This window comes from Mustela nivalis (genome assembly GCF_964662115.1).
Source record: "Mustela nivalis genome assembly, chromosome: X".
NCBI classification, from domain to species: domain Eukaryota; kingdom Metazoa; phylum Chordata; class Mammalia; order Carnivora; family Mustelidae; genus Mustela; species Mustela nivalis.
This window is the reverse complement of record NC_139040.1, coordinates 87582799-87604645: the sequence shown is the minus strand read 5'-3', so window position 1 is coordinate 87604645 and position 21847 is coordinate 87582799. Positions and strand designations below refer to the sequence as shown.

Genomic DNA, 21847 nt, shown 5'->3' with positions numbered 1-21847 from the left:
TTGTGATAGCTATTATAACTACTCATAATCCATTCTTATTTTCATGCTCCTGGAAGTGTTTAAAAAAATCCAGAGAATCAAACATATGGAAAAATGAGCTATTACTGTATTTTGAGAATAAAGGTAAACAAAACAGGTGATTCCAGAGTTAATATTCAGGGCTATGGGCCAGAAACATGTTAGAAGCTAGGAGGAATGAATCCTGTCATTATTCTTATTGGGAAGACTTCTTAAATCACCAATTTTAATCTCAAGGCAGTTAGAAAATTAAAATACTAAGCATCTATTATGTGATAGGGCCCCTACATGTATTATCTCACTCCTTAAAGAGCTCTGAGAAATAAGAATTATTATACCCATTTATGGTAAGGGAATGAATGTGCTAAAAGGTTAAAGTGACTTATCCAAGCTGCAAAGTGCCGAAACCAGAATTCAAATTAAGGTCTGTCCAATTTCAAAGGTCAATGCTCTGTAACCCTTTGATGACTTTTTTTAAAGATCTTATTTATTTATTTGTCAGAAAGAGAGGGAGTGAGAGAGAGAGAGCATGAGCTGGGCGTGGGGAGAGGCAGGGAGAGAAGGGAGAAACAGACTTCCTGCTGAGCAGGGAGCCTGATGCAAGACTTGGTCCCAGAACCCTGGGATCACGACTTGAGCCGAAGGCAGATGATTAACCGACTGAGCCACCCAGGCTTCCCTGATGACTTGTTGAGACTGACTTCTCTACACAAAAATTTATTTCCTCTACATCAGCAAATAAACAATGAGAAAGTGTAACAGATAACAGAATGTCAACCATAATCACTACAATATATATCAAGTACTTACAACTTTAAAACGCAGACCTCTATGGAAAAAAAGTAACTCTACTAAGACATAAAGGAAGAGACCTAAATAAAGGGAGAGGTAAACTATGATCTCTGGATGGGAGTACTTAACATGATAAAGATGTGAAACTCTCCCCAAATTAATCTATAAACTCAATTCATTAACCCAAAAATTCCAACAAGATTTTGTAGAAACTGGATGAATTTTAAACTATATGTGGAAGAATAAAGATCACATGATTCAGAAACAGTACACATCTGACACAAGAAAAGTACAGAGTAGAGATTTGTCCTACCTGATATTAAGGAATATATATATATATAATAATTGAAACAAGGTGCTCCTGGTCAGAGATCAAATAGGCAATGGAAAAAAAATGAATCCAGCAATGTACTCATGAATATATAGGAACCTGGTACATAAGAAAGGTGGTAATATACATCAATGGGGAAAGAAGAGATCATTTAATAAATGGAGTTGGGAAAACTAGCTTATTATGTAAAGAGAATAAAATCAGATCCTTTCTTACAGAATATATAGAATATCTACTATATTAAAGAACTGACGTGGAAGGCAACATTATAATACTATTAAAAAATGTAGAGAATTATCTTTATGACCCAAAGGTAGGGAAGAATTTATTAAATAAGAGTTCAAAAGCACACACCACAGGGATACAATTTGAAAGGTGTGACAAAACCAAAATTAAATATTTCTTGGTTAGGGGTGAAGTACACTGATGTCTGCAACTTATTTGGAAATGCATCTAAAAGGATGGATGAATGGCTGTTTAGAGATGGACAGATGGACAGTTATTTTTTTTTTAAAGATTTTATTTATTTACTTGACAGAGAGAAATCACAAGTAGACAGAGAGGCAGGCAGAGAGAGAGAGAGAGGGAAGCAGGCTCCCTGCCGAGCAGAGAGCCCGATGCGGGACTCGATCCCAGGACCCTGAGATCATGACCTGAGCCGAAGGCAGTGGCTTAACCCACTGAGCCACCCAGGCGCCCCAGATGGACAGTTATAATAAGATAAAGTAAGTATAGTAAAATATTACAGAACCTAAGCAGTGGTCATACGGGTGTTCCCCATACTATTCTTCCAACTTTTCTGTGTGTACAAAGTTATAAAAATAAAAAAGCTGGTGAAAATGAAGCACTTCTGTTCAACAAAATATTGTACATAGTTTTAAAAAACTGTGAATGGAAATATATTTGATATACACACAGATACAGAAATGATACTTGCTATATACAAATGTATATACACACATTTGACAAGAAACTTCTATGATCCGCAAGACAAGTAACCTAAAAGAAAACTTGCAAGGTAAAATAAACAGGCACTGCAGAGAATGAGAAAAACAAATGGTTAATATGTATAAAGTAGAAGCTCATCTCATCTGTAGTCAAAGAAATGAAAAGTAAAATAAAAGATACTACTTGAGGGGCACCTGGGTGGATTAGTTGGCTAAGTGTCTGACTCTTGGATATGGCTCAGGTCACGATTTCATGGTCATGAGATCCAGACGCCTATCCAGCCCTCTGTCAGGCTCTACACTCAGTGCAGAATTTGCTTCAGATTCTTCCTCCCTCTGTCCTTCCCCTACCCCTCTCTTAAACAAACAAACAACAAACAAACAAAACAAACAAATCTTTTAAAAAAGATACTACGTGAAGCCCACTGGACTGGCAAAAATTAAGAAGTTATGTGATATCAGTACTGGCAATACTACGAAGAAATAGAAACCCTTAAGTGTTGCTCACAGAACTATATATTGGTTCAGAAACAATCTAGAGCAACTTGGCAATATGTGACAAAAAACCTATATGTGTATCTTATAGGGTTCAGGAATTCTACTCCTGAGTATATACTTCAGATAAACTGACACAGGAACACAAAGAAACAAAGACATCTATGAAAATACTTCCTGCAGCACTGTTTGGAACACCCAAGAACTGGAAATCAATAAATAAAATACTGTGACATTACTATTTGATGGAACATAATCCAGCGGCCATGAGGTATGAACCATGCATGAATATGGATAGATCTCAAAAATAACAGAGTGAAAAAAATCAGTAGAATGAGATGTACAGCACCTTTCCTATTAAAAAGGGGGGGGAAATCTACACATACAAACAACACTATAGACTCTGTAAGGATATACGCATGTCTAAATAAATACATGGAGAATGACTTGAAAGGACATACTCCAAATACCCAATAGCTGGTAACTATAGGAAGAGAAGGGAACTAGATCATGAATAAAGACTGAAGAGGACAAAAACCAAACATAAAGCCAAATACGAAAGTTCACACAGATCACGCATGAACAGATGATGACAGAGGATCATGAACTGAGGAGACTGTCATAGCAATCCATTTCAGTGTTTCTGAATTCTAAGCTAAACATAAAACAAAAACCTCCCCATCCCCAAACAACATAAAAACACATACTTAAAGGAAATGTGAAAAAAGTAAAAGAGAAATTAACTGGCCACCTCCCTGTCACATGGCTTACCGGAGTACACAGCACATGAGCAGCAGATGGGTTGGGACATTAGCTGGATTGAGCATACTGGGTGTATCTGACTTCATACAGGCCAGGAAGGCCCGCATCCTTCTGTTCTTGTCCTCAACGGCTTTGCCTAGCCAGAGCTTCTTGAGGTTTGGGCAAGTCCATTCCCGAAACGTCAGTGCAGACACCAGCTCAGGGGTTTGAGGAGACTTCCCTTTATAGGCAGACCACTCTTTGAGGATCACTGAAGGAACTAGATAACAGAAATTGAGAAAAAACAAGTTCTAGAGAATGTCTGAGCATTTCATCAACTGGCCACAATTGACAGGATCATCTGTCATATTTCAACATCTTTTTATTTTTTGTTACCATTAAATTTTATTGTTAACAGTAGTAACAGCAGGAACAGTAAACACTTATCAGATATTTGATATATGCTAAGAACTTTACATATAAATATAAATCTCACTTATTTCTCAGAACTCCAATCCTGAGAGAGAAGTATTATATTATCATAAAACATAGTGCCCATTTTTCAGATGAAGAAATAAAGTCTCAAAATCACACAGTTAAATATATTAAAACTCATTTAAGTACATGTACCAGGCTATCAAGGAAAGAAGTCCAACTAAGAATTACCTAAGTGTCTGGCTTCATACAAGCTGGGATTGGGAGGAAGACAAACTGTAAGAGACTCTTAATCTCACAAAACAAACTGAGGGTTGCTGGGGGCAGGGGGGTAGGGAGAGAGTGGTTGGATTATGGACATCAGGGAGGGTATGCGCTATGATGAGTGCTGTTAAGTGTGTAAACCTGGTCATTCACAGGCCTGTGCCCCTGGGACTAATAATACATTATATGTTTATAAAAAATTTTTTAAAAATATCTGGCTTCATTATAGACTACAGCACGCTCCAAAAGATTTTTTTAAATTTCACAAAATTCTCAAAAAAAAAAAATCTTTTAGATTTTTGAAGGTTTAACAGATGAAGAAAACATGGCTTCTGTCTACTTCTGGTATATGTCAGGCTCTTAAGCTATGGCCTCTTTTACTTAAGACATCTAGCATTTAATCATTACCCAAGCTAGAAACCTGGAAGTCATCCCAGAGTCTACACTCTCCTTCACCTCCTACACATCTGGTTATTTCCAAGGTCCTGCTGATTCTATTACTTGAATATATTTTGTATCTGTGCCCTTTTCTTCATCAAAACAAATATTGCAGAGGTTCAGATCTCATTACCTTTCACCTGACAAGTCTCCAGACTGCTGTCCCAGACTTCATCCTGTCTGGTCTACCTCATATGCATGCTCCACAACTGTGAGAATTCTCTTTTTAACAAAATTTTTATTTTGAAATAATTAATTAATAGGGAGTTGCAAAGAGAGTTGAGAGAGGTCCTGTGTCTCCTTACCCAGTTTCTCCCAAAAGTTATATCTAAAACAATTATAGTATCAAAGCTAGGAAGTTGACCTTGGTATAGTTGTGTGTATAGTTCTATGTCACAGGTAGTTTTTTAAAAATTCTATTTATTTGACACAAAGAGAATACAAGTAGGCAAAGTGGCCGGCTGAGGGAGAGGGAGAAGCAGACTCCCCGCTGAGCAGAGAGCCTAATGCAAGGCTTGATCCCAGGACCATCATGACTTCAGCCAAAGGCAGATGCTTAAACCGAGTGAGCCACCCAAGCACCCCTCACACGGAGGATCTTTTTTTTTAAGATTTAATTTATTTATTTGACAGAGATCACAAGTAGGCAGGGGGGGGGGAAGCAGGCTCCCCGCTGAGCAGAGAGCCAGATGCGGGGCTCGATCCCAGGACCCTGGGATCATTACCTGAGCTGAAGGCAGAGGCTTTAACCCACTGAGCCACCCAGGCGCCCCCACACAGAGGTTTATATAAACACCACTGTAATCAAGATATAGAACTATGGGGAGGAGTCAAGATGGCGGAGAAGTAGCAGGCTGAGACTACTTCAGCTAGCCGGAGATCAGCTAGATAGCTTATCTAGAGATTGCAAACACCCGAAAATCCATCGGAAGATCGAAGAGAAGAAGAACAGCAATTCCGGAAACAGAAAAACAATCACTTTCTGAAAGGTAGGACCGGCGGAGAAGTGAATCCAAAGCCACGGGAAGATAGACCCCGGGGTGAGGGGCCGGCTCCCGGCAAGCAGCGGAGCAACCGCGCACAAAATCAGGACTTTTAAAAGTCTGTTCCACTGAGGGACATTGGTCCAGAGGCTACCCGGGGCAAAGCCCACACGGGGTCAGCGTCGCCTCAGGTCCCGCAGGGTCACAGAAGGATCGGGGGTGTTTGAGTGTCGCAGAGCTTGCGGGTATTGGAACGGGAAAGCCGGCTACAGAGACAGAGCCAACAGTAAGCTCGCAGCTCAGGGTGACCTTGAACCGGTCGCAGGCTCGGTGAGCTCGGAGTGCGGCTGGAGGTCAGGCAGACGGGAGTAGCTGGGTGCTGTTCTCTGAGGGCCCACTGAGGAGTGCGGCCCTGGGCTCTCGGCTCCTCCAGGCCGGAGACCAGGAAGCCGCCATTTGTATTCCCGTCCTCCGGAACTTTACGGAAAGCGCTCAGGGAACAAAAGCTCCTGAAAGCAAACCCGAGCGGATTACTCACCCTGGACCTGGGTAAGGGCAGTGTAATTCCGCCTGGGGCAAAGACACTTGAGAATCACTACACCAGGCCCCTCCCCCAGAAGATCAACAAGAAATCCAGCCGAGACCAAGTACACCTACCAAGGAGTGGGGTTTCAATACCAAGGAGAGCAGCAGAATTCCAGAGGAGGAGAAAGCCAAGCACGGAACACATGGCTTTTTCCCTGTGAATTTTTTTAGTCTTGCAGTTAATTTAATTTTTTTCTTTTTCATTTTATGTTTTTTTTTCATGCCTTCGGGTAAAATTTTTTTTTTAACTGTTACCTTTTTCTTTTTTAACGATTTTTTACTAGTTTATCTAATATATATATTTTTTCTTTTTTATATTTTTCTTAGGTGTTTTCTTTTTTTTAATTCTTTTCTTTTTTTTTTTCTTTCTTCCTTGTTGAACCTCTTTTATCCCCTTTCTCCCCCCTCACAATTTTGGATCTCTTCTAATTCGGTTAAAGCATATTTTCCTGGGGTTGTTGCCACGCTTTTAGTATTTTACTTGCCCCTTCATATACTCTTATCTGGACAAAATGACAAGACGGAAAAATTCAACACAAAAAAAAAGAACAAGAGGCAGTACCGAAGGCTAGGGACCTAATCAATACAGACATTAGTAATATGTCAGATCTAGAGTTCAGAATGACGATTCTCAAGGTTCGAGCCGGGCTCAAAAAAGGCATGGAAGATATTAGAGAAACCCTCTCGAGAGATATAAAAGCCCTTTCTGGAGAAATAAAAGAAATAAAATCTAACCAAGTTGAAATCAAAAAAGCTATTAATGAGGTGCAATAAAAAATGGAGGCTCTCACTGCTAGGATAAATGAGGCAGAAGAAAGAATTAGTGATATAGAAGACCAAATGACAGAGAATAAAGAAGCTGAGCAAAAGAGGGACAAACAGCTACTGGACCACGAGGGGAGAATTCGAGAGATAAGTGACACCATAAGACGAAACAACATTAGAATAATTGGGATTCCAGAAGAAGAAGAAAGAGAGAGGGGAGCAGAAGGTATACTGGAGAGAATTATTGGGGAGAATTTCCCCAATATGGCAAAGGGAACGAGCATCAAAATTCAGGAGGTTCAGAGAACGCCCCTCAAAATCAATAAGAATAGGCCCACACCCCGTCACCTAATAGTAAAATTTACAAGTCTCAGTGACAAAGAGAAAATCCTGAAAGCAGCCTGGGAAAAGAAGTCTGTAACATACAATGGTAAAAATATTAGATTGGCAGCTGACTTATCCACAGAGATCTGGCAGGCCAGAAAGAGCTGGCATGATATTTTCAGAGCACTAAATGAGAAAAACATGCAGCCAAGAATACTATATCCAGCTGGGCTATCATTGAAAATAGAAGGAGAGATTAAAAGCTTCCAGGACAAACAAAAACTGAAAGAATTGGCAAACACCAAACCAGCTCTACAGGAAATCTTGAAAGGGGTCCTCAAAGCAAAGAGAGAGCCTACAAGTGGTAGATCAGAAAGGAACAGCGACCATATACAGTAACAGTCACCTTACAGGCAATACAATGGCACTAAATTCATATCTCTCAATAGTTACCCTGAATGTTAATGGGCTAAATGCCCCTGTCAAAAGACACAGGGTATCAGAATGGATAAAAAAACAAAACCCATCTATATGTTGCCTCCAAGAAACTCATTTTAAGCCCGAAGACACCTCCAGATTTAAAGTGAGGGGGTGGAAAAGAATTTACCATGCTAATGGACATCAGAAGAAAGCAGGAGTGGCAATCCTTATATCAGATCAATTAGATTTTAAGCCAAAGACTATAATGAGAGATGAGGAAGGACACTATATCATACTCAAAGAGTCTGTCCAACAAGAAGATTTAACAATTTTAAATATCTATGCCCCCAATGTGGGAGCAGCCAACTATATAAACCAATTAATAACAAAATCAAAGAAACACATAAACAATAATACAATAATAGTAGGGGACTTTAACACTCCCCTCACTGAAATGGACACATCATCCAAGCAAAAGATCAGCAAGGAAATAAAGGCCTTAAACGACACACTGGACCAGATGGACATCACAGATATATTCAGAACATTTCATCCCAAAGCAACAGAATACACATTCTTCTCTAGTGCACATGGAACATTCTCCAGAATAGATCACATCCTCGGTCCTAAATCAGGACTCAACCGGTATCAAAAGATTGGGATCATTCCCTGCATATTTTCAGACCACAATGCTCTAAAGCTAGAACTCAACCACAAAAGGAAGTTTGAAAAGAACCCAAATACATGGAGACTAAACAGCATCCTTCTAAAGAATGAATGGGTCAACCGGGAAATTAAAGAAGAATTGAAAAATATCATGGAAACAAATGATAATGAAAATACAATGGTTCAAAATCTGTGGGACACAACAAAGGCAGTCCTGAGAGGAAACTATATAGGGGTACAAGCCTTTCTCAAGCAACAAGAAAGGTCACAGGTACACAACCTAACCCTACACTTTAAGGAGCTGGAGAAAGAACAAGAAAGAAACCCTAAGCCCAGCAGGAGAAGAGAAATCATAAAGATCAGAGCAGAAATCAATGAAATAGAAAACAAAAAACAATAGAACAAATCAACGAAAGTAGGAGCTGGTTCTTTGATAGAATCAATAAAATTGATAAACCCCTGGCCCGACTTATCAAAAAGAAAAGAGAAAGGACCCAAATAAATAAAATCATGAATGAAAGAGGAAAGATCACAACTAACACCAAGAAATACAAACTATTATAAGAACATACTATGAGCAACTCTACGGCAATAAATTTGACAATCTAGAAGAAATGGATGCATTCCTAGAAACATATAAACTACCACAACTGAACCAGGAAGAAATAGAAAGCCTGAACAGACCCATAACCAGTAAGGAGATTGAAACAGTCATTACAAATCTCCAAACAAACAAAAGCCCAGGGCCAGACGGCTTCCCGGGGGAATTCTACCAAACATTTAAAGAAGAACTAATTCCTATTCTCCTGAAACTGTTCCCAAAAATAGAAATGGAAGGAAAACTTCCAGACTCATTTTATGAGGCCAGCATCACCTTGATCCCAAAACCAGACAAGGATCCCATCAAAAAAGAGAGCTATAGACCAATATCCTTGATGAACACAGATGCGAAAATACTCAACAAAATACTAGCCAATAGGATTCAACAGTACATTAAAAGGATTATTCACCACGACCAAGTGGGATTTATTCCAGGGCTGCAAGGTTGGTTCAACATCCGCAAATCAGTCAATGTGATACAACACATCAATAAAAGAAAGAACAAGAACCATATGATACTCTCAATAGATGCTGGAAAAGCATTTGACAAAGTACAGCATCCCTTCCTGATCAAAACTCTTCAAAGTGTAGGGATAGAGGGCACATACCTCAATATCATCAAAGCCATCTATGAAAAACCCACCGCAAATATCATTCTCAATGGAGAAAAACTGAAAGCTTTTCCGCTAAGGTCAGGAACACGGCAGGGATGTCCATTATCACCACTGCTATTCAACAAGTACTAGAGGTCCTAGCCTCAGCAATCAGACAACAAAAGGAAATTAAAGGCATCCAAATAGGCAAAGAAGAAGTCAAATTATCACTCCTCGCAGATGATATGATACTATATTTGTAAAACCCAAAAGACTCCACTCCAAAACTGCTAGAACTTATACAGGAATTCAGTAAAGTGTCAGGATATAAAATCAATGCACAGAAATCAGTTGCATTTCTCTACACCAACAGCAAGACAGAAGAAAGGGAAATTAAGGAGTCAATCCCATTTACAATTGCACCCAAAACCATAAGATACCTAGGAATAAACCTAACCAAAGAGGCACAGAATCTATACTCAGAAAACTATAAAGTACTCATGAAAGAAATTGAGGAAGACACAAAGAAATGGAAAAATGTTCCATGCTCCTGGATTGTAAGAATAAATATTGTGAAAATGTCTATGCTACCTAAAGCAATCTACACATTTAATGCAATTCCTATCAAAGTACCTTCCATCTTATTCAAAGAAATGGAACAAATAATGCTAAAATTTTATGGAACCAGAAAAGACCTCGAATAGCCAAAGGGATATTGAAAAAGAAAGCCAACGTTGGTGGCATCACAATTCCGGACTTCAAGCTCTATTACAAAGCTGTCATCATCAAGACAGCATGGTACTGGCACAAAAACAGACACATAGATCAATGGAACAGAATAGAGAGCCCAGAAATAGACCCTGAACTCTACAGTCAACTAATCTTCGACAAAGCAGGAAAGAATGTCCAATGGAAAAAAGCCTCTTCAATAAATGGTGCTGGGAAAATTGGACAGCCACATGCAGAAAAATGAAATTGGACCATTTCCTTAAACCACACACAAAAATAGACTCAAAATGGATGAAGGACCTCAATGTGCGAAAGGAATCCATCAAAATCCTTGAGGAGAACACAGGCAGCAACCTCTTCGACCTCAGCCGCAGCAACATCTTCCTAGGAACAACGCCAAAGGCAAGGGATGCAAGGGCAAAAATGAACTATTGGGATTTCATCAAGATCAAAAGCTTTTGCACAGCAAAGGAAACAGTTAACAAAATCAAAAGACAACTGACAGAATGGGAAAAGATATTTGCAAACGACATATAAAGGACTAGTGTCCAGAATCTATAAAGAACTTAGCAAACTCAACACCCAAAGAACAAATAATCCAATCAAGAAATGGGCAGAGGACATGAACAGACATTTCTGCAAAGAAGACATCCAGATGGCCAACAGACACATGAAAAAGTGCTCCATATCACTCGGCATCAGGGAAATACAAATCAAAACCACAATGAGATATCACCTCACACCAGTCAGAATGGCTAAAATCAACAAGTCAGGAAATGACAGATGCTGGCGAGGATGCGGAGAAAGGGGAACCCTCCTACACTGTTGGTGGGAATGCAAGCTGGTGCAACCTCTCTGGAAAACAGCATGGAGGTTCCTCAAAATGTTGAAAATAGAATTGCCCTATGACCCAGCAATTGCACTATTGGGTATTTACCCTAAAGATACAAACGTAGTGATCCAAAGGGGCACGTGCACCCGAATGTTTATAGCAGCAATGTCCACAATAGCCAAACTATGGAAAGAACCTAGATGTCCATCAACAGATGAATGGATCAAGAAGATGTGGTATATATACACAATGGAATACTATGCAGCCATCAAAAGAAATGAAGTCTTGTCATTTGCGACAACATGGATGGAACTAGAGCGTATCATGCTTAGCGAAATAAGTCAAGCAGAGAAAGACAACTATCATATGATCTCCCTGATATGAGGAAGTGGTGATGCAACATGGGGGCTTAAGTGGGTACGAGAAGAATAAATGAAACAAGATGGGATTGGGAGGGAGACAAACCATAAGTGACTCTTAATCTCACAAAACAAACTGAGGGTTGCTGGGGGGAGGGGGTTTGGGAGAAGGGGGTGGGATTATGGACATTGGGGAGGGTATGTGCTTTGATGTGTGCTGTGAAGTATGTAAACCTGGTGATTCACAGACCTGTACCCCTGGGGATAAAAATATATGTTTATAAAAAATAAAAATTAAAAAAAAAGATATAGAACTATTCAATTACTACAAAGTCTACTTTATGCTACCCCTTTTATGGTCACACCCAATGCCCTACATCCCTGGCAACTGCTAATCTATTCTCCATCCTTACAATTTTATCAATTTGAGAATGTTATATAAATAGAATCATATAGTATGTAATCTTCTGAGATTGGCATTTGCACTTGGCATAATGCCCTCAGGATCCTTCCATGTTGCTGCATGTATCAATACTTTTTTTTGCCAAGTAGTATTCCATGGTATGCCATACCACAGTTTAACCATTCATCTTTTGAAGGACATCTGGGTTGTTCCCAGCTTGGGGCTATTAGAAATAAAATTTATTATGAATATTTTTTATAGGTTCCTGCATGAAAGTAGGTCTTCATTTCTCTGGGATAAATGCCCCAAAGTGTAAGTGCTGGGGTGCATGAGAAGTCTATTTTGACTTTTGAAAGGAAATGCCAAGTATTTTCTAGAGTGGCGGTACCATTTTACATTCCTACCAGCGATTTATGGGTGATCTAGTTCCTCCACATCCAATCCAGCATGTGGTATTGACACCATTATTCATTTTAGCCATTCTGATAGATATATAGTTATATCTCATTATGGTTTTAATTTGAAATTCTTTGTGCACCTGGGTGGCTCAGTCACTAGGTGTCTCCCTTTGGCTCAGGTTGTGATCCCAGGGTAATGGGATTGAACCCTGCATTGGACTCCCTGCTTAGCGGGAAGCCTGCTTCACCCTCTCCCACTCTCCCTGCCTATGTTCCCTTTCTCACTGTCTGTTTCTCTGTCAAATAAATAAATAATATCCTTCTTAAAAAATTGAAATTCTTTAATGGCTAATGATGTGAAACATCTTTTCATGTCTTTATTTGCCACACATATAACTTCTTCAGTGAAACTTTCGAATTCTTTTGCTGATCTTCTAATCAGACTGTTTCCATAATGCTTAGTTTTCAGAGTTCTTTATATATTTTATATTTGAAAAAATATATATATATATATTTTTTACCAGAGAGAGAGCAAGAGAGTGAGCACAAGCAGGGAGAGCAGCAGGCAAAGGGAGAAGCGGACTCCCCAGTGAGCAGGAAGCCCAATGTGGGAATCGATCCCAGGACCGTGGGATCATGACCTGAGCCAAAGGCAGATGCTTAATCGACTGAGCCCTCAAGAGTTCTTGATGTATTTTAGACAGTAATCTAGGTATGTGGTATCTGTTCACCTATGGATGTCCAATTCATCTAGTACCATTTTTTAAAAGGACTATCCTTTCTTTAATGAAGTACTTCTGGAGCTTTGTCAAAAATCAGTTGGTTGTACTTGCATGGGGCTATTTATGGATTCCCTATTCTGTTTCACTTCTCTGTCTGTCCATATTACTACCACCGATACCACACAGTCTTAATTACTGTAGCTACACAGAAAGTCTTGAAAATCAAGACAGAGTGATTGTTGCCAACTTACTCCTTTTCAAAATTGTTTCAGCTGTTCTAGTTCCTGTCTTTTCATATAAATATTAGAATAATCTTGTATATATCTACAAAGAACCCTGCTGGTATCTGGATAGGAATTGTGTGAAACCTGCATATCAATTTGAAGAGAAGTGACATTTTACTATGTTGAATCCTCCAATTCATGGAGATCTAGGTCTCTCCATTAATGTAGTTCTTCACTGATTTCTTTCATCAGCATTTTATAATTTTCAGCATACAGATCTTGAACATCTTTTGTTAAATTTATGCCTAAGTATTTCATTTTCTTTGGAGGAATTATAAATGGTATTTTAAAATTTTGGTTCCTCATATTCATTGTCAGTATACAGAAATATAATTAATTTATGTATCCTACAAACAAGATGAACTCACTTATTAGCTCTAGGAATTTTGTTGTAGATTGTGATTTTCTACATAGACTATGTCATCTACAACTAGGGACAGTTTTATTTCTTGCCTTCTGATCTGTACGTCTTCTGTATCATTTTCTTGCCTTTCTATGCTGGCTCAAAGTTCTAATACTATACTGAAGAGCAGCAGTGAGGACATAACTAGCCTTGCTCCTTATTTTAGGAGAAAAACATTCAGTCTTTCACCATGAAGTGTAATGTTAGCTGTAAGGTTTTTGTAGATGTTCTTTATCAAGTTGAAGGAATTCTCTACTCTTAGTTTTCTGAGATTGTTTTTTTTATCATGAACTGTTAAATTTTGTTAAATATTTTTCTGCATCCATTGAGATGACCAGATACTTTTCCTTTATCCTGTCTATATGGTAGCTTACATAGACTGATTTGTCAAATATTGAACCAATCTTACAAGATAGAATAAACCCTATTGGGCAGTGGTGTGTAATTCTTTCTATATATTGTTGAATTCTACAGATGAATATTTTGTTAAGAACATTTATATCTATACTGATGAAGGATATTGGTCTGAAGTACTGTTTTTATATACTGTCTTCATCAGGTTTTAGTATTGCGGTAGTAACTGGCTTCATAGAGTGATTTGGTAAGTGTTCTCTCCTATTTCCTGAAAAAGATTTGTGTAGAATTGATGGCAATACTTTTTTTTTCAATTTAAAGATTTATTGTCCACAATAAGTGCCTGACTGTATAAAGCACTGTTGGAAATTAAAAGACTTAGGAGACAGACTCTATGTACTCTTTTTAAAAAATAATTATTATTGAGGGGTGCTTGGCTAGTTCATTCAGTAGAGCATTCAACTCTTGCTCACAGAGTCATGAGTTCGAGCCCCATGTTGGCTGTAGAGATTACATTAAAATTTTTTTAAATTTTTATTACTGAAATATAATTGATATAAAATGTTATATTAGTTTCAGTTGTACAACATAGGGATTTGAAAATTATCTGTTAAAAATTCAGTAGAATTCTCCAGTGAAATCAATTCAGTCAGATTTCTTTTCTGGGAAAATTTAAATTTTATTAGTATTTTCAGGGCTATTCAAATGATCTATTTCATATTAGGTGTGTTGTGGTAGTTTGCAATTTTCAGAGATTGCTCCATTTTGTTTCAGTTGTCAAATTTATGTGTGGAGTTGTTTACAGTATCCCCATATAACCCTTTGGATATCTGTAGGTACTATGGTGTTATTCCCTGCCTCATTCTTGGTATTAGTAATTGTGTGTTCCCTATTTTCTTCTTTGCAGTCTTTCTAGAAGTTTGTCAATTTTATTGTTCTTTTCAAAGAACCAGGTTTTTGGGGCGCCTGGGTGGCTCAGTGGGTTAAGCCGCTGCCTTCGGCTCAGGTCATGATCCCAGGGTCCTGGGATCGAGCCCCGCATCGGGCTCTCTGCTCAGCGGGGAGCCTGCTTCCTCCTCTCTCTCTCTACCTGCTTCTCCGATCGCCGTCGGTCAAATAAATAAAATCTTAAAAAAAAAAAAAAACCAGGATTTTGTTTCACTAATTACTCTGTTATTTTTCTGTTTTCAATTTCATTGGTTTTTGCTCTTTATTATTAATTCCTCACTTTTGTTTGCTGCAGGCTTAGCTTTCTCCTCCTCTTGTTTCTTGAGGTGGAAATGCAGATGATGCTCTAATTTGAGCATTTAGTACCATAAATTTCCTTCTCAGCAATTTAGCTCCATACCACAGACTCTCATATACTGTATTTTTATTTTCATTTCATTCCATGTATTTCTTTCTTCCTCTTGAGACTTGTTCTTTGACCCATGGATTGTATTAAAGTGCTTTGTAATTTTCCAAGTATTTCCAGGTTTTCCTTTTACCTTTCTGTTTTTAATTTCTAGTTTGATTCCATAGTGGTCTAAGAATATACTCTGTATAATTTTAATGAGCTTAAGTTTACTGAGTTTGAGTATTTACCCTAAAGATACAGATGTAGTGATCTGAAGGGGCACGTGCACCCGAATGTTTATAGCAGCAATGTCCACAATAGCCAAAGAATGGAAAGGACCTAGATGTCCATCAACAGATGAATGGATAAAGAAGATGTGGTGTATATATATACAATGGAGTACTATGCAGCCATCAAAAGAAATGAAATCTTGCCATTTGCGACGACATGGATGGAACTAGAGGGTATCATGCTTAGTGAAATAAGTCAATCGGAGAAGAAAGACAACTATCATATGATCTCCCTGATATGAGGAAGTTGAGAGGCAATATGGGGAGCTTGGGGGGTAGGAAAAGAATAAATAAAACAAGATGGGATCAGGAGGGAGACAAACCAATGAGACTCTTACTGTCACAAAACAAACTGAGGGTTGCTGGGGGGAGGGGAGTTAGGAGAAGGGGGTGGGATTATGGACATTGGGGAGGGTATGTGCTATGGTGAGTGCTGTGAAGTGTGTAAACCTGGTGATTCACAGACCTGTACCCCTGGGGCTAATAATACATTATATGCTAATAAAAAAAGTTTACTGAGTTTGTTTCATGGTCCAAGACATAATCTATCATGGTATATGTTAAGTGGGCATGTGAAAAGAACATATATTTTCCTCTTGTTGCATGTTTTATTAAGAGTCAATTAGATCCTATTCATTAATGGTACTGTTGAGTTCTATATTCCTGATGATCTCCTTTCTAGTTGTTTTACTAATTATTGAAAACAGAGTAGAAGTCTCTGATTATAATTGTGGATTTGTCTCTTTCTAAGTTTTCTCAGTTGTGGCATCACATATTTTGTGGCTCTGTGGTTTGGTGATAGACATTTAGGATTGCTAGTCTTCTTGGTATACTGACTCTTACCAGTATATAATATCCCTCTCTTTTCCTGGCAATCTGCTTTGCTCCAAAGTCTACTTTATGGGGTATTAATATAGCCCTTCTTAATTTCTTTTGTTTAATGTTTTCATGGTAAATAATTTTCCATCATTCAACTTTCAAAATGCATATCATTTATATTTGAAGTGAATTTTTGAAGACAACATATAATTGGGTTATGATTTTTATCCAGTCTGCGAATGACTGTATTTTAACTGGTGTAATTAGACTACTACATTTAATGTAATGTTAGGGCTTAAGTCTATCATTTTTTTGGTTTGTTTTCTGTTTTTCATATCTCCGCTTTCTTCCTCTTCCCTTCCTATAGGTTACATGAACTTATTTTAGATTCCGTGTTGATTTATCTATAGTGTTTTTTAGTATTTCTGTGTATACCTTTTCTAACACATTTTCTAGGCATTGCATTATGTACACATAAGTTACTACAGTCCACTGGTATTGACATTTTACCAGTTCAAGTATAGAAACCTTACCAGTTACATCCCTTTAATCTTCCTGACTTAGAACTGTCTTACATATTTTCCCTACAGACACTAAGAACCAAATTAAGCAGTGACACTTTTGCTTCAACTGTGAATTTTAGAAAACTCAAGAAAAGCAAAGTCTATTGTTTTTACTTACATATTTGTTCTCTCCATTGTCTTTCCTTCCTTCCTGATGTTGCAAGATTCCTTCTATAAGTTTCTACTTTAACTCTAGTTAGTTAACATACAGTGTTACTAGTTTCAGGTGTATAATACAGTGATTCAGCACTTTCATACATTACCCTGTGCTCATCAGGACATGTACCCACCCTCCTACTCCCCCACTCTGGTACCCATGAGTTTGTTCCCTATGATGGAAAGTCAATTTTTTTTTTAAGATTTTATTTTATTTTATTTGACAGAGAGAGATCACAAGTAGGCAGAGAGGCAGGCAGAGAGAGAGAGAGGAGGAAGCAGGCTCCCCGCTGAGCAGAGAGCCCGATGCGGGACTCGATCCCCGGACCCTGAGATCATGGCCCGAGCCAAAGGCAGCAGCTTAACCCACTGAGCCACCCAGGCACCCGGAAAGTCTGTTTTTTGCTTTGACTATCTCTCTCTCATTTTTTTCCTTTGCTTATATGTTTTGTTTCTTAAATTCCACCATATGATTCCACAAATCATATGGTATTTGTCTTTCTCTTATTTTGCTTAGCATTGTATTCTCTAGCTCCACCAATACTGTTGCAAATGGCAAGATTTAGTTATTATTAGGACTTAATAATGTTCCATTATATATTACTATACAATATTCCATTATATTCCATACACACACATCTTTATCCATCCACCAACTGATGGATACTTGGGCTATTTCCATATTGTGGCTATTATAAATAATACTGCTATAAACATAAGGGTGCATGTATCCCTTTGAATTAGTGTCTCTGTATTTGGGTAAATATCCAGTAGTACAAATACTGGTTCATAAAGTAGTTCCAGTTTTAAATTTTTTAGGAACTTCCATACTATTTAGCACAGTGGCTGTACAACTTTGCATTCTCACCAACACTGCAAGAGGGTTCCCAGTTCTCTACACCCTTGCCAATACCTGGTGTTCCTTGTGCCTTTGATTTTAGCCTTATTGACAGATGTGAGGTGTTACCTCATTGTAGTTTTGATATGCACTTCCTTGATGATGAGTGATGTTGAGCATCTTTTCATGTACCTGTTGGCTACCTAGATGTCTTCTTTGGAGAAATGTCTGTTCATGTCTTCTGCCCAATTTTTAATTGGGTTATTTGTTTTTTGGGTTTGAGTTTTGTAAGTCCTTTATATATTTTGGATACTAGCCTTTTAGTGGATATGTCATTTGCAAATATCTTCTCCCATTCTGCTTTTTAGTTTTGATTGTTTCCTTTGCAGTGCATAAGCTTTTTATTTGATATAGTCCCAAGAGTTTATTTTTTGCTTTTGTTTCTCTTGCCTCGGGAGGCCTATCTAGAAAGAAGCTACCACAGCTAATGACAAAGACGTTACTGCCTGTGTTCTCTTCTAGGATTTTTATAACATCAGGTCTCACATTTTAATATTTCTTGTAGGGCTGGTTTAGTGGTCATGAACTGCTTTAGGTTTGTCTGGGGAACTAAGTCTCCTTCTATTCTGAATGACAGCCTTGCTGGATAGAGTATTCTTGACTCTTGATTTCTCCCATTCAGCTCTTCAAATATAACATGCCACTCCTTTCTGGCTTGCAAAGCTTCTGTTGCAAAATCTCCTGCTAGCCTTATGATTTTTCCCTTGTAAGCTAATGACTTGTTTTACCTGCTATCTTTAGAATTTTTTCTTTATCACTATACTTTGTAAATTTAATTACAATATGTCTTGCTGTTGGTCAGCTTTTGTTGATTCTGTTGGGGTTCCTCTGTGAGTCCTGCACCCAGGTATCTGCTCCCTTCTCCAGCTTAGGGAACTTTTCAGCTGTTATTTCCTCAAATACATTTTCTGACCACCTTTCTCTCTCTTCTGAGACTCCTGTAATATAAATGTTATTACATTTAACGGAATCAGTGAGTTCCCTAAGTCTATTCTTGTTTTGCATAATTCTTTTCTCTCTCCTTTATTCAGCTTGCTTACTTTCCATTACTCTCTCTCCTAGGTCACTAATTCATTTTCATTTGTTTCCATGTACATGTTCCTCTGCTTCTTCTATCTTGCTGTTCATTCCATCAAATGTGTTTCTAAATGTCATTTATTGTGCCCCTTATCTTTGCTATGTCATCCCTATCTCTGTGCTAAGTGTCTCATACATGTACTCTACTCTTTTCTCAAGTCCAGTGAGTATCCTTAGAATCATTGCTTTAATGTCTTTATCCAGCATGTTACTTATATCTGTTTTGCTTAGATCTCTGGCTTTGGCCTTATCCTTTCTTTCAGCTGGGATAAATTTGTTTTCTCATTTTTGTCTGCCTCTCTGTGTCAATTTCTCTGTGTTAACAAAGTCAGTTCCATCTTCTCCTCTTGAAAGTAGTGACTTCATAAAGAAGAGGTCCTGGAGTGTTAATCCCCCATTCACCAGAACCTGGCACTTCAGGAGAATAGCCTATGTATATTGCTTATGGCCTTCTTTTGTTTATGGGTCCCTTTTCCTTTCCATGTAGTCATTAGCACTGACTCTCTGCCTGCTGTGGGTTGTGCTTGCTCTCTATGGTGGTAGTGGGACCCAGGCAGGCTAGCTCTGGGGGAGTGGGGCATGCCCACCAAGGAAAGGGAACAGGACAGTTGTATTAGCAAAATGTACACTGGGCAACTAGTCCTATGCCAGATCTCCTTCAGTGTTGTAGTTGTTGGAGGCTGCACACTGGGCAGCCAGAAAAACAAGACCAGCTGGGGGTACACAGCTGGGCATGGTAGGAGATGATGCCTGTGGGTGCACAAAGGTGCCTGGAGAATTGCTGCTCAGTGTGGTACATGCTCGTGGCTGGGGGCACATGTCCTGGAGATCATACAAGGGTGGCTAGGGGTATACAGCTAAGCACAGTGTGACAGACATGCATGGTGCTCAGTGGCAGCTGTGCACCTTGGTGGCTGGGTAGGGAACCTGTTTAGCTTTAACAAAATTTGCCCTGGGGTGCTTGGGTGGTGTAGTCAGATAAGCATCTAACTCTTTTTTTTTTTAAGATTGTATTTATTCATTTGACAGAGAGAAAGCACAGCAAGGGGCATGGCAGGCAGAGAAGAAGGAGAAGCAAGCTCCCCACTGAGCAGAGAGCCCAAAGTGGGGCTCAATTCCAGGACCCTGGGATCACAACCAGAGCCAATGGCAGATACTTAACCGACTGAGCCATCCAGGTGCTCCATAACTGCCCAGCTCTTGGCTTCAGCTCAGGTGGTGGGGTCAAATCCTGTGTCAGGCTCCATGCTCAGCATGTAGTCTGCTTGGGATTCTCTTTCCTTCTCCCTCTGCCCCTCTTACTTGTGCTGTCTCTCTAAAATAAATAAATCTGAAAAACAATCTGAGGGGTTTGAAGTGGCGGGGGGATGGGAGGTTGGGGTACCAGGTGGTGGGTATTATAGAGGGCACAGATTGCATGGAGCACTGGGTATGGTGAAAAAATAATGAATACTGTTTTTCTGAAAATAAATAAATTTTTTAAAAAATTGCCCTGAGCCCAGGGTCAACAACAGCGGCTTGGAGTTGATAAGTCCTCAGGAGAACTCAGGGGCATGGAGCACTGCTAGTGAGTTAGTTGCCAAGTGTCTGTGCAGCCACACCTCCAGCAGGTGTCTCTGTGCTTACGCTGACAGTTGGGGATGGAAAATGGTACCTGCCAGCTCCCTTGTTTCAGAAGTCCCCCAACATACTCAGAAACAAATATGAACAGATCTGTCTACTGTTTGTGCAGTTTGTTCTCTCAGTCTTCAGATTGCTCTCCAGTTTATTGACTTGGATGTGGATGATATCTAACTGGAAACATGGGATGGGGTGAACTCAGGGTCCTCCTATTCTGCCATCTTCCCAAGCTCCTCCCAAGATTCCTCCTTTTATCATTTCTTTTTTGTGTAGAGGAATACCTTTAGCCCTTCTTTTACTGCAGTTCTGCTTGTGAAAAATTATCCTAGTTTTCTTTCACTTGAGAATATGTTGATTTCCCCTTCATTCCTGGAGGATGCTTTTGTTTGATATAGAATTCCAACATGACATTTCTTTCCTTTCAGCCCTTGAAAATGTTGTGCAACTTCCTTCTGGACTCTGGCTTCTGAAGAGAGATCAGCTGTTATTCATACTGTTTGCCACAATAGGTAAAGCATTGCTTTTCTCTGGAGGCTCTCAAGAATTTTTCTGCCTTTAGCTTTCACAGGTTTTTTTTTTTAATATTTTATTTATTTATTTGAGAGAGAATGAGTGAGAGAGAACATGCGAGAGGAGAAGGTCAGAGGGAGAAGCAGACTCCCCAAGGAGCTGGGAGCCCGATGCGGGACTCGATCCTGGAAGTCCAGGATCATGACCTGAGCCAAAGGCAGCTGCTCAACCAACTGAGCCACCCAGGTGCCCTAGCTTTCACAGGTTTAATCAAGATATATATTCACAAGATTTCTTTGGGTTTATATTATTTATAATTCACTTAGTTTCCTGAATCTGTGGGCTTGCTTTTCCCAAATTTTAAAATATTCCAGCCATTATTTATTTGAATACATCTGCTGCAGTCCACCCTCTTCCACCTCTCCTTCTGGAACTGTGATGACACAAATATTAGACCTTTTGTTTTAGTTTCACTGATCCCTGTCCATTATTTCAGCCTATTTTCTATTATTCAGACTGAGTAATTTCTATTGTTATGTCTCCACATTCACTGATTGTTTCTTTTGTTGTCTCCAATTTGTTATTTAACCCATCTATTGAGTATTTTGTTATTGTATTTTTTAGTTCTTAATTTCCCCTTCTTCTATCTTCTGTTTTGTTGCTAAGACTTTCTATTTTTAAGTCATATCATGCATGT

At 38.9% G+C, this 21847-nt stretch overlaps 1 protein-coding gene across 2 annotated transcripts in view; it reads right to left on the bottom strand.

Annotated features, from left to right (window-relative positions):
- The window catches only part of FAM120C (family with sequence similarity 120 member C), a 138540-nt gene that overhangs the window by 56269 nt on the left and 60424 nt on the right, over positions 1-21847 (bottom strand). For both annotated transcript variants that reach the window (XM_082717479.1, XM_082717482.1), the window contains exon 10: positions 3355-3604. In XM_082717479.1, the coding sequence (XP_082573605.1) occupies positions 3355-3604 (250 nt within the window). The remainder of the gene's footprint in view (positions 1-3354; positions 3605-21847) is intronic.